The following is a 12,971-nucleotide window of genomic DNA, read 5'->3' as shown; positions in this document are numbered from 1 at the left end:
TGAGCTCAAAATAAAAAACAAGAAATTCGTTGGTTGCAAATGTCAATGAAAAGGAATGTGAATCATTTTTATTAATCTTCGAGGATCCTTCGAGGCAACGCCTACTTTTTTACCAGCTCTAAAAGTATATTGCAAAGCGTAACAATCCTACAATCTGCAAACCATCTTTTGTTTGGACTTAACTTGAAAATGTAAAAAACAAATCTGCAAAGTCGAGATTGAGCTGCAGAAATAATCGAATTCAAGTTGAACTAAGCTTGGCTTTGGCTTAGAACAAAATTGCATTGCCAAACGATAAGAAACCGAAAACGGTGTTATAAAACAATTGAGGGTTTCTTTAAAAAGTAGGTTTTAACATAATTAATAATGGTACATTCGGAGTGACAATTTCGCCGATCCTCGATAGTATAGTGGTCAGTATCCCCGCCTGTCACGCGGGAGACCGGGGTTCAATTCCCCGTCGGGGAGTTTTTAGAATTGATCCACATATTTTTACACATTTTATTACAAAAAATAAGAGCAGAGTTCGAAAAACGTATTTTAGAACGTTGTTTGAGTCTACATATATAATTACCCATTGTATATATTTCTTATTCCTTTGGAAATATTATATATTGGGTAGTCGAAAACATCTTTTCGTATTTCTAATCAGAATTTCAAAACAAAGCGAATTTCTTCATTATTTTCACTAATTTTTGAACAGTTGTAAATTTTTTTCAACTTCCCCGAACTTAATTTTTGTTCGGTTTCAACTTTCTCAACTTTCCAAAATTATATAATATGACACAATGTGGTTGGTAGCACTGCAAAGAATTTATTGACAATATGCGAAAAGACTTTTTCGACTACCAATATTTTTTATTGCTTTGAAAAATAAATATCATTAAAATTACTATATTGTTTCAAGAAATATAAAAATGAAGAAAATATTATCGCCAGTTGATTTACTCCCCGACGGGGAATTGAACCCCTGTCTCCCGCGTGACAGGCGGGGATACTAACCACTATACTATCGAGGATTGATGACGGTTTCAATTTTGCTGAGTATTTATGCGAGAACATTCGTCGTTGAGTAAGTTGTATAAGCTTCTCGTTTTACTTGAGTTCTTTCATTGTTTTATTATTTGAGTTAAATTTTGTGAATCACTTGTTACTTGAATGTTGTTGTTGTAAAAGCTTATATTATGTAAAGTACGCTATAAATGCGTAAGATAGATAAAAATATCAACACATGACGAAATTAGTAAAAATGAACACAGGCGAGTAACATTCGCATTCTTGAGTGATTTGTAGAATCATTTGATAATGCTATGTGCATAGTGCTTTTTATTAATATGTGATTATGCATATATACATATGTATGTACATATACGTATATATGACTAAATTTAAGTATTATTCTAGTCTAGAGGCTTTTCGATTTTTAATCAGAAAATATAAATATTTTTTTTAGTGAGGAGTCTCAAAAAATTGGCAGGTGATATAACTCTTCAAGCAATGTGAAACACAAAAAACACAAAAAGAAGTTATTAATCTAGTTTGGGGTTATGGATGGATTCCAGAAATAGACAAGTTCGTAAAAAGGTTTCTCTAAAAATTTCAGGTCAATCTGTTCAGTAGAACCTGAGAAATCGAAGAAACGAGAAAGTTTTAAAAAACAGTTTCGAAAAAGAGTGTTTAAAGTTTCAGTTCCGGCCGAGATAGTTTGAATGTTCGTTAGCAAAATACCTATTTCTCTAAAAATAATATTGAAAAAGCTCTTGTAGACATATTCATCAATAGTTGACTTTGAGAAAAATATATAATTTTTTATTTCTAGACCAGAATAAACCATAAAAAATGAGTTGCTTGGCCGGATTGGAATTCATCCGTTGTTCCATTTGTATACATATATTGCATATAACAAACTGATCAAATTTGACTCGGACTAACAACCTTTTCACATTTGTCAATCAATCTTTGTTATCGGCTTCATAATTGACCTAATTTTCATATGGAAATCAAAAATCACACGTATATAGAAAACGGTTGTACCAATATACGAAAATTTTTATCAATTCGGTTACACCTGGTCAAGAACATAAAGTTAGTTAGTTGGCTTGATTTTTTTATACACATAATATTCTGATCCACACACATGTTCAGTAACCTAATTCTACTAAAAAATTTTCCACATCCGTTGGCATTGTTATAGAGTTCTCAGTGCCTGAAAATGTGAATGTCATAGCATCATCTGCATAAATCGGTACATTATCTACAAGAACGCGACCCGCAACAATAAGATCCACCTGCTCCTTCAATTTGGTCATTTCATGGATTTGAGCACAAATAAATGTGCCATTACAGCCGTTTACGTCCACACAAATCTCATGACCATATTGAAAATTGTTCGAATCATCATCCATATACACCGAATAAAAGCCGTTCCATTCCCAATCGAAAAATACTGCAAGTGTAAAGTGATTGGCAGAAGTAAGATGTTAATATGTATATATGAAAATATATTAGATATCTACTATATTTAAAACTTACAATGATGCGGAATCTTATCCACAATATCGTCCAATCTCACCAGATAACTACAGCCTTTTTTGTCACATAAGTGCTCATAAGCGCTCTCCCATCTGGCTGCGCAAATGTTTAGACAAATCAGTAGCAGGATAGGTGATTTGAAAGCGACTTTTAATATTGACTTCATTTTTGTGGTAGCTTTTGTGCCTTCGATAACTTGTGCAAATTGTGAATATATTTCTAATAGCAATTGTGTTTGTTTTGTTGTTTTCTAGTGTTTGTATTTTTTTGTATTAATGTGATTGGATGTGGTTAAATAGGTATAGAGTTGCCAATTTTTTTATATACCATAAGTGCATATTATATTTATTTCCAAATCTGCTGCAATGCTTTTAAAAAGGTATACATATAATATAATAGTTTCTTATAAAATATCACTTACCAGTCACTTGATGTAGTCAATCAGTTGATCTCAGCTGTCAAATTGAACAATCAGCTGATATTTAGAATTCCAAATCACTTGTGATTTAAAAAAGACATATTTATGTACTGTAATCGGCTTTGAAAAATTTAAAAGCGTTTTTCTCGAAACGTTATTTTCAGCGTCGGTGAGGAAAATTTCTCCGAAACAGCAAGATCGATCGACATGAAAATTTTTCATAACCTTCTTAGATATATTTGTTAGGAAATGATAATTTTGATTTCTCAGTCACTCTGTAATGTAAAGTACACAAAGAGAGACTTTCTTCGAATCAACTTGCAAGAATCAAAGCCAGGGAAATACCTTAAGGTGCGAACTGTCAACCAGAGGATTGAAACCCAAGCAGATATATATACAGTGGGACTTCCCTAGCTCGAACCAGCATAATCCAAAATAAGACAAACTTCGGATTGAAGAGACTTCCAGTTATGGAAAGAAATTGGTATGAAATTTGACTACTCTTGCCAATTTAAGACTTCAAGTTATGGAAGTGCAACTGGCTCCCATATAATTGATCCGACTTTATCTATTTTTGTACTGCCATGTACTAATAAAATGTGCCCTGATGTTCATTAAGGTACCATCCCCAAACATATTTAGTAAAGGAGCCTGGATGTTATGTGTTTGTTATACGGAGACTAGGTAAAATTTTCGCCCAATTTTATACATGTTAGGCACAAAGGTACACTGTTATCAGTAAGATACGTTCTCTCGTTTTCATAAAGATAACTCTATTGGCCGATATATACGGTTAAAAGCCACCTGGATGTTCGAAAATCGTTGTGTTAGGTTTTTGATGCATAGACATACTATACCATTGTCAGGAAAAGTTTATTTCTGAATAACTTTTTTTTGGGCTATCGGATTTGAGATAATTTAAGCAGAAAACGCCTTTTATAGGAGTTCTCCTTGGAGATTGGCTAGAAAACAAACAAATTTTTCAAAATGAATTCTTTTTAACAAAAAAGTCATAAATAAGCAAGGATACAACCCCTTAAGTTAAGTGTATATTTCATTTTATTGCAGCAGAACTCCGAATTTAGCTATAAAGTACTTTTGAGAATTAAAATTATTAAATATTGGATGATAGATTAGGTTAGATTAATTTGGTAGGCTACGTATAGACCAGTTTTGTTTAATTTCGATTTCAGATAGAGTTCAGTTACTATGTCCATGAAGAGTAGTCATCCTTTAGAATGCCTAAGCTTGACGCAAAGTTCAGCAAACTCTGTGCCTCACTTCCTCTTCCACCAGTGCATAAGAGATTCTTAATGTTTCCCTGGTGGTTTGGTCTAGACATTTCCTGCAGTCTTCTCGATTTGTCAGTCCCATTCTGCGGACGTGTGTCGCCACCAGACAGTAACCAGTTAGTATTGTGATCATGTTGCTACAGAGCCTTCTATCGGGGTCGATCTACCGTTTTGTACATGACTTTTACAGTTTTGCAAACAGGCAGTTCGTTCCATTGGGTTTTGCTTTTCTTAACTATATTCGATGGTAACCCTGCTATATTTATGTTCGTTTCATATTAAACCGTTCTAAATTGCATTAAATAAATATAATATTATAATAAATAGTGATATTCAGATTTTATATGATATTTTGATGAGAGTCGATCAAAGCTTGCCATAAGTTCTCAAATGAAGCTGTAGGCTTAAGGAAAACTTAGTTATGTAAAGGTGGAGAACAATTTCCCATATTGAGTTTAGTGTAATGTATGTGAATAAGTTGAAATTTGTTGACTTATTTTTGAATGTGGTAATTCAAAAGAGTTACTTCTTAACAGTTTCGGTTAATTTGTTGTAATTTGGTATGGAGGATCTATCTAAATCAGTTTCTTGTGGATTATCTCAGCAATCATGGAAAGCATTCAGCAAATTCTGTGTTTTAACGCGGATTTCCAATACGAAAATTAAAATATTTACAAAACAATTTCATGTAGCTTTATTTATGCCATCAAAAGTATGCTTCTTGAAAGATTTGATACAGACCATAGTCTACATAACGGTAATACCAACGAATACCAACACACAGCATACTGTCGGTATTATATTTTAACGAAGCCTTATTACTTGCTTGGGGCAGTTAATATTTATAGTCTGAAGGTATTAATATGGAAGGAGGGAAGCTTTTCATTCTTGGTCTACAGTTCCACATTCCACTGCGCTTCGCGTTTCAGCTCTTAGTTCCGAAAGCTGAAACTTATGCTCCTAACTACACTACTAAAATACGCCACGTGATCAAATTTGACCCGGACTGATACATTGAAATTGCGTATGCAAATCGAATCGATCATTTTTTTTTCTGGCATGGTACGACCTATCTTATTTTCATGTAAATTTCGATATATAGTATATGTCAGTTAATGGTGTTGGCGGTTGTTTGCTTACGACACCAAAGATTTGTATGAAAACTTTTACCATGGAAAAACTTAAACAACGAGTACTTGAAAATTTGTGTTTCCAATAGAGTTACGACAACGGAAATGTTGAAAATGTTGCAGTAATATTTTCTGGAGTCTACTTTATCACGAATGACACAAAACATTTAGTGAAGGTCGTTAAGTCCCTGAAAATTTACCTCATGATGGTAGTGCATTTAACGCTGTTAATGACGAGAACATCGAAAGTGTTAAAGAAAAAGTCCTTGAAAATTAACTTGTTGGCACCGAGAGATAGCAGAGGAACTCAAAAATGGTTATGCATCGGCTCAACTCATTTAATAAATATTTTGGATATGGAGATTGTCAAAGCTAGTCTCGTTCTATTAGGCCTGAATCTGTTGCAAAAACGACGGCGGTTAAAACAAAATCACCAAAGCCGTTGTGTAACGATAGGAAACTGAAAACGAAATTATAAGACAAATTAAGGTTCCATAATTGTCTCTAATAGGTAGATTTTTATATAATTAATAATGGTACATTCAGAATTATTTTTTTACCAATCCTCGATAGTGTAGCGTTCAATTCCCCGTCGGTGAGTAAAGGCTTGGTAATCGTGTTTTAATTCACTATTTTCTCATAAAAAGATACTTGACAACGTACATAGTTGAGAACTCTATATTCAACAATCGCGTCATTACTGTTGACGAAACGTGCGTTTAGGAATATGACGTCAAAACTGTCTAACAATCTAGCAAGTGGCGCTATGAAAATGAGCTGAAACCATAAACAAAGCTCACTGATGTCGCTGAAGACCATCCCAGCTGAATTTTGTGTATAACAAATGTACGGAAAATTAGCATTAGTATGCCTGTATTGGCTCAAACCATACTATTCTGGAGGTGATATTAAAGATGTATACTAAAATACGTAAAATTTTAGTTTTTTTGTCAGTCCGTGTCTAATTTGATCAGCCTTTTTATTGTAAGTATATGTGAGGTAGACTGTAATTAAAAATATTTTCTACCACAAAATATTCCTATTACGTCCTTCTCTTTTCAAGACAGGAATATTTTTTTAATAAAATATAAAATGGAACCCGCAAATATATAATTTCATATTAATACTGTTTCGTTAAAAATTATCAGCGAGTTCGTGTGAGAGTGTTTCGTTTTCACTTAACTACACATTTTCCACAAATATCGACTATTGGTAACTTTCCATTTGTGGCGCAATAGTTTTTATCATTTTGTGGTTTCAGCTATAACGGTTAACCGCCTAACACGCATGCAGCGAGAAAAAATAAATAAAAGCTACAAATAGAATAGTGGCATCAAAATAGCGATGGTGGCGCAATAATGCGAAAATATGTATTTGCATATATAAACATTAGGGTGAATTAAAAAAAATCCAAATATTTTTTTCTTTTGATATTCATAAAAATATGTTCTCAGACACCTCTACTCATAATCCTGTGTATTAATGAATAATAATTTTTTCGAGAAATCGCCAAAAATCAATGAAAAAGTAATAATAAATAATAAAAAAAATTAGTAAGGAAGTATTAAGTTCAGGTATCATGGAACATTTCATACCCTAGCAACTTGTAGGGTTAAAGCCAGGGAAGTATCTTCAGGTACATAAAGTAAAGAGAACAAATGGTTTTTTCAGCAAAATCAATTTATTTTATTCAAAATAGTCTCCTTCTGCTTCAATACAGCCTTTTGCTTGTTCCATGGTATGTCGAAGGAGTCTTTTTAGCTCGTTGGCCGGTATGACTGCCAGTATGCCGGTGCAAGCCTTTTGAATGGCCTCTAGGTCTGCATAATGCTTTCCTTTCATGGGTAAATGCATTTCTCTGAAAAGGAAGAAGTCGCAGGGCTACAAATCAGGTGAATACGGGGAGTGGTTAATGGTTAAAATGTGATTTTGGTCAAATAATCGGTCACAAGCGTCGATCGATGAGAGCTTTTTTTGGTCGTCAGTCAATGTGTGCGGAACAAATAGTGCACACACCCTTCGTAATCCCAAATGTTCGGTCAAAAAGCGATAAATCGATGTTTTGGAGATGTTCAATTCTATTTCCATCAATTTAAATGATGATTTCGGCTGAGTTTTGATGAATTCACGCACAGTTTCCATGGAGGTTCCGGCGATCACGGATTTTGATTGGCCCACATGTTGATCGTCATTTATGACTTCACGACCATTTTGAAAATGTTGAAACCACGCGTGCACTCTGCTACGACATAGGAAATCATCGCCATAAACTTGTTTCATGAATTGAAACGTTTCGGTAAAATTTTTATCAATTTTAAAACTAAATTTAATGTTGGCTCTTTGTTCGAAGCTCATTTTCGCACATTTAACACAAACATAATGACACTTAAAACGCAATAACTTCACTTCCAATCACTGAAATGTTATGAAACTCTCACTGAACAATCGATAAAGATAGCAGATTCTAACGCACCTATTCGACATATAAATGGCGTCACCAGGGGCGTTGGATTCAAAAAGTACTCTTTACTTTGGAACGCTCTGGGGTAAGCCCTAGTGGGCGAGTTTTAGCTCGATTTTATTCATTCTAATCACAATGATGCAACGTTATAAGAAAAACACGTTCTATCAATATTACTAAGATTACTCACATATTGGCCGATATATGCGATTTGAAGTGACCTGGATGCTCGAAAAGAAAGGAAAGCGAAGTATTGACCCGATTCAAACCATTTCTGACTCACAGACATACCATTCGTAGGAAAGGATTCTCTCTGATTTTCAGTTCATTACCCAATATTTTGGTTAAAAAGTCAACCATAGGTATTGGGGTCCACTTATACGCTACTTATGTAGGTGCTTCAACAGTTTCGGTCCGATTTGAACAATTGACAGTGGCAAAGTTTTATCTTGATTTATGAATTGATTCTTTATTTGTAAACGGGAAGGTGAAAGCTTCAAATGGAAATTAAAAATGTGTTATATGTGATGTAGGCGTGGTCGGATTTCACCTAATTCCACACTGTGATATGAAAATCTCAGAGGAGTATCATGTACTAAATTTCGTTAAAATCGGCAGAGAAGGTCCTGAGTTATGCGATTTTACCTAAAAGTGGGCCGCGCCACAACCATTCTCTAAATATGATACTGGCTCATACTATCTCGAGCCTAAAATTTAATGATCTAGCGCACTTTTAGTAGTTTTTAAGTAGGCCGTTATATGGGAAGTGGTCAGGGTTATCATGACATTCCGAAAATTTTCAACGAAAATTTTCAAACTATCTTAAAAAAGATTAAACAAATTTTTTCTGTGCAAATTTGGGTGATGTACATATATTTTTATTGTTTAGAAAGATACATACGTTACACCTATTAGGGACGGGCTTACGACAAATTTTTTAAGATTTTCCAAATTTGAGTTCTTAATTACGGAGACTATTGTATAGAAAAAAATAGACGGAGGGCCTTCCAGACTTAGAGAGTATTCATAGAGGTTTCTAATAACGTATTCTTCAGAGCACCAAGCGAAAAAAAAAATATTTGTTGCTTTTGACTCACCCTGTTTCAGCGTAACTGACAAATGGTGAAAACTTTTGCAAATAAAATATCAAAACCACATGATATCAACTAAAATTAGAAACTAAACTGTGAATAATAGCAACAACAACAAGAGCGATAAGCGTAATTAATTACAGCGAGTTGCTAAATGAGCGCTACTCATACGTATTCGACTCTAAAAATAAATTAATAGAAATTTATAATTGAAAAGCGGGAATGTTTGAGTGTGTGGGTGTGCCAACTATATGTGCTGAGGAGGAGACTCGCTGTACAGGCGCAGAGGATGTGCAAACTTTTTCAATTAAAACGTAAGCACACAAAGAGGCGTGTGAAGCGCACACTAACGCCAAAAACAAACAAAACAAACGTGCCGCATTTGACACAGTGATCGCTCTATTAAAGCGTGGCAAGTTGGCGTCAAAGGCGCACACACTACTCCGTTTATAGATATGTATGTCCGTGCGTTTTGTGCCAAAGGTATTGACCGTACTACTAGCTAGTAGGTTAGCCGTGCGCAATACGCAGACAAACTGAAATTTAGACAGACTCAACCGGAAATAACTGTGGCATGCCACAAAGTGAAAGAGAAACACATTCAACCAATTCAACTGTGTCTGCACAGTTGTCTACTCGCCTACGCGGCATGCAAACGAACACACATTTCTCACAATATATATGTACTATATATACATAGATATGTATATAAATATGCGGAAATATATTTGTAGGTTATGTGCTTGTCTAACGGTACTTTTGGCATTTATTCGGCTGCTCGGGATGTCCTATTACCACTCACTTGCTTATTTATGCATTTACATTTGGATGTATGTATGTTTGTAGGTGTTAGTGGACGTGGCCAAAATAGTTGTGGCAAACAAATCAAATTAATGCAGTAAATTGCGGTGCCACATGAAAATAGGTTAATTGAATTCCAACACATTAAATATGACAGATATGTTATGTAATTGTAGGATAATTGAATGGTTTGGCAATAAGGAATTAAATAATCGTATACAGTAAAAAACTGATGCCCAGAGAATATTGAAATTCTTCAATCTTGTTGAATGGCAGTGAAAGCTTGTCACCAGAAGATGATGAACCCGATTCCCCAAACGATGACAATGAAGCAGACATATTAATGCCTGTTCATGAAGAAGTTCGAATAGAAATAACCCGTCCGAAGAAAAACAAAGTGACAGAGGCCGACCGTCTTATTCAAATATGACGGCGGAGAACTGATAAGGAACATACATCAACTTCTTTGTAGAATATGGTCCAACGAAAAATGCTCGACGATTGATTTTAAGTGTGATCTGCCTAATGCACAAAAAGGGAGGCCAAACGAATACGCTGGCTAGGTCATGTTATTCGAATGGATAACAGCACTCCAGCTCTGAGAATATTCGATGCAGTACCCACTGAGGGAAGCAGAGGAAGAGAAAGGCCTTCAATCTGTTGGAAAGACCAAGACTTGTTTACACTTGGAATCTGCAATTAGCGCCAAACAGCGAAGAAGCATTATAGTCACATCCTTGGGGAGGTAAGGTTCCCTTATTCGCTTTGGCTCGACTTCAAGCGGAATCAAGACCCGAAGTCGTGAGCCATATATAATATAAAGAAATAGTTTCTTGCTACGTTGGGTGAACTTTTACACATGGCTCCATCCTCTAATATTAATACTAATCTTTTCGCATTCGGAAAAATCCAATCTGTCAGCTCTCTGCACAGAGATATTCGAGCTTGTTTAGTTCTTCAACCTACGCCACATAATACATTTTATATTACCTTTTCCGCAGTAAACTACAAACAGGAAGTTTAACTGTGCGATTAGCATTAAATTATTTGATTGCGGATTATATAAAAAAAATGTACACCCAGCATACACATACATACCTATTTACTATTTACGTATACACAAGTACTCAATTCAAAGTTAGACCACATTCCACTTGTTTTACTGCAGAAGAAAATAGCTTGCGTCGAACGAAAAAAAAATCGCTAAACTAAAAGCTAAGCAAAAGCTATTTAGATATCCATCGCACTTCCTGGGAAGTACCTCTGCAATATATACTCACAAATGAATTGAAGAGAGTGAAATTCGCGGTGGGCACTATGCAGTGCATTAGGCGGCCGAGCTAACGAATACAAACGGAAATAGGTGGTTACGCCTCTGTATTTGCGCATTTATTTAAATTTCAGTGCAGTTTTAATAGTTTTTGTCAGTTGAAAATCGATTTGGCTGTATTTACGAAGCTTAAATGAAAGCTTTTGGTGGAAATAGTGTGTATCAGATAGTTGAGGTTACGAGAGAGAGAAGTTCGGTGCCTACTAATTTGTAGTATCGGTGGGTTGTTTTCCGCTATTGGAGTTGTCAGGAAGATTAGGAAATTAGTACCAAATATTTATTTTTTGGTTGTTTTAAGTTATAGGTTTTTTCCGGAATGTATTATGACTAAGCATTGAAGACGCTACGGAGGGCATTCTCCGCAATGTCGTCTCAAAATGCTTGTCCAGAGGGGCACATCTGGTCTGTAGGGCGACTGCGGAAACGGTGAGATGTCAGCCTTGGTTAGGAGTCTGTTCACAAGAAGGGCGGTGTGAGCTGTGGGGTCCATGATTTGAGTATATTGAGGACTTCCACGTAAAACTTGGCTTTGACGGTTTGTCCAGTAGGAACAAATTCATGGTGGACGATGCCTTTGATGTCAAAAAAGACAAAGAATCATTTTCACTTTGGATTTGCTCACATTTACGATCTTCATCAGCGACCTCGGTTCTACAAAAAGGCCTGGTTCCACCGAAACATACCACTTTTTGCTAAAGCAACATCTGGGTAAGCCTGCTTGATCATATGAAACGTCTCTGTCGCAGATTTACCGAGTTTCTCACAGAATTTAATCGCGTACCTCTACTCCAACGAATGCTGCATTTCGGTTGCACCCCTCGCAGAAACCCATGGGGGAAAAATGTTTGTCCTGACTCTTCAGGTCTTCGGAGACAACTGACCAGCTGCTCATTCGTTAGTTAGGAACGCCCTCTACCGAATTCAGTCGTTGAGCGCACGCTTCGAGGTACAGTCGCGGCGGTAGAAGTCAGTCTTATTAGTTTCCGAACAAACCCTGTATATCAAACACATCATAACTGGTGACGAGTCGTGGGTTTATGAATATGACGTCGAAACTGTCCAACAATCTAGTATATGTGGCGATCAGTGAGAGAAAGAGAACCGCAGAGTTGAGAGAGATATGTACATATATTTATATTCTGACTCCAGAATCATCGCTAACCGAACCTTATGAAAAAATTCGAATCTTAACCACTAAATAAGCCGCTTTAAAGACTGAAAATTAGTTTATGACCTATTGACACGCCCATTTCGTGTGCTGCTATTTTATTTACGCACAAATATATAGTATATAGTATATATTGCAAATAAATTTTACAGTTAGGGCTACAACCAGCACCGCTCTACAAATGGAAGTGAAATTGTTGGTTCTGTGAGCGCGCGGCATTTGGAGAGAAATGAGCAGCGAGCAGGTGGCGGTTAGAGTTACATTTATTTCCGTTTGAAACTTTTGCGGGCAGACAATTTAAATGTTTGCTCATTGTTAGTGTTGCTTTCATTTGAGTTTACTTTATATAACTATATACATATATACATACATCCGATGAGTATATGTATATGGTACATAGCATGAAGCTGAATGCCAGTATTGTTTTAGTTGCTGTTTCTGCGGCTAGGGCTATACACCGACTTATAATGCAATTGAATACTAATAGTTTACTTTACTACCGCCGCAACCGCATGAGCCACAATTGGATTACCGTTAGGGAGTCTAATTGCTTAGCTATGGCAGAAAGGGTGCTTGTTAGCCATACCAGTTCTTGTTGTATGTTGAATTGTAATAATAGTAATGGCCACCATTAACGGAAGTGTAAAAAGCTTTTATTTGTGTTATTGCTGTTGTTCTTTTTTTACTTATTACACTCTTTTTCAAACTCAAATACAACTAAATTAGTAGAGAGTGTTGAGTTGTGTTG

The 12,971-nt window shown here is 35.6% G+C and overlaps 1 protein-coding gene and 2 non-coding genes across 3 annotated transcripts; 1 reads left to right on the top strand and 2 right to left on the bottom strand.

The window, feature by feature from the left end:
• The first annotated feature begins 396 nt into the window (after nt 1-396).
• Trnad-guc lies at nt 397-468 on the top strand. Its single transcript has one exon. It is a non-coding gene; the product is annotated as a tRNA-Asp (tRNA).
• Nucleotides 469-947: 479 nt separating this feature from the next.
• On the bottom strand, nt 948-1,019 carry Trnad-guc. Its single transcript has one exon. It is a non-coding gene; the product is annotated as a tRNA-Asp (tRNA).
• Nucleotides 1,020-1,780: 761 nt separating this feature from the next.
• Nucleotides 1,781-2,714, bottom strand: LOC108972821. Its single transcript, XM_018939646.1, has 2 exons — nt 2,533-2,714; nt 1,781-2,446 (listed from the first exon to the last, which is right to left on the bottom strand). The coding sequence occupies exons 1-2, from the start codon at nt 2,696-2,698 to the stop codon at nt 2,142-2,144; spliced, it is 471 nt and encodes a 156-aa protein (XP_018795191.1). The 5' UTR covers nt 2,699-2,714; the 3' UTR covers nt 1,781-2,141.
• Nucleotides 2,715-12,971: the final 10,257 nt, after the last annotated feature.

Source organism: Bactrocera latifrons, unplaced genomic scaffold (genome assembly GCF_001853355.1).
Source record: "Bactrocera latifrons isolate USDA-ARS-PBARC rearing strain unplaced genomic scaffold, ASM185335v1 scaffold_43, whole genome shotgun sequence".
Lineage (NCBI taxonomy): Eukaryota > Metazoa > Arthropoda > Insecta > Diptera > Tephritidae > Bactrocera > Bactrocera latifrons.
The sequence above is the reverse complement of the archived record's forward strand: the minus strand, read 5'-3'. Positions and strand labels throughout refer to the sequence as shown.

Bases quoted from the DNA above. Each gene is read 5' to 3' on its own strand.
- LOC108972821 (XM_018939646.1), bottom strand. From the start codon at position 2,698: ATGAAGTCAATATTAAAAGTCGCTTTCAAATCACCTATCCTGCTACTG. The intron at 2,447-2,532 runs GTAAGTTTTAAA...TTACACTTGCAG, and splicing joins GGATAAGATTCCGCATCATT to TATTTTTCGATTGGGAATGG.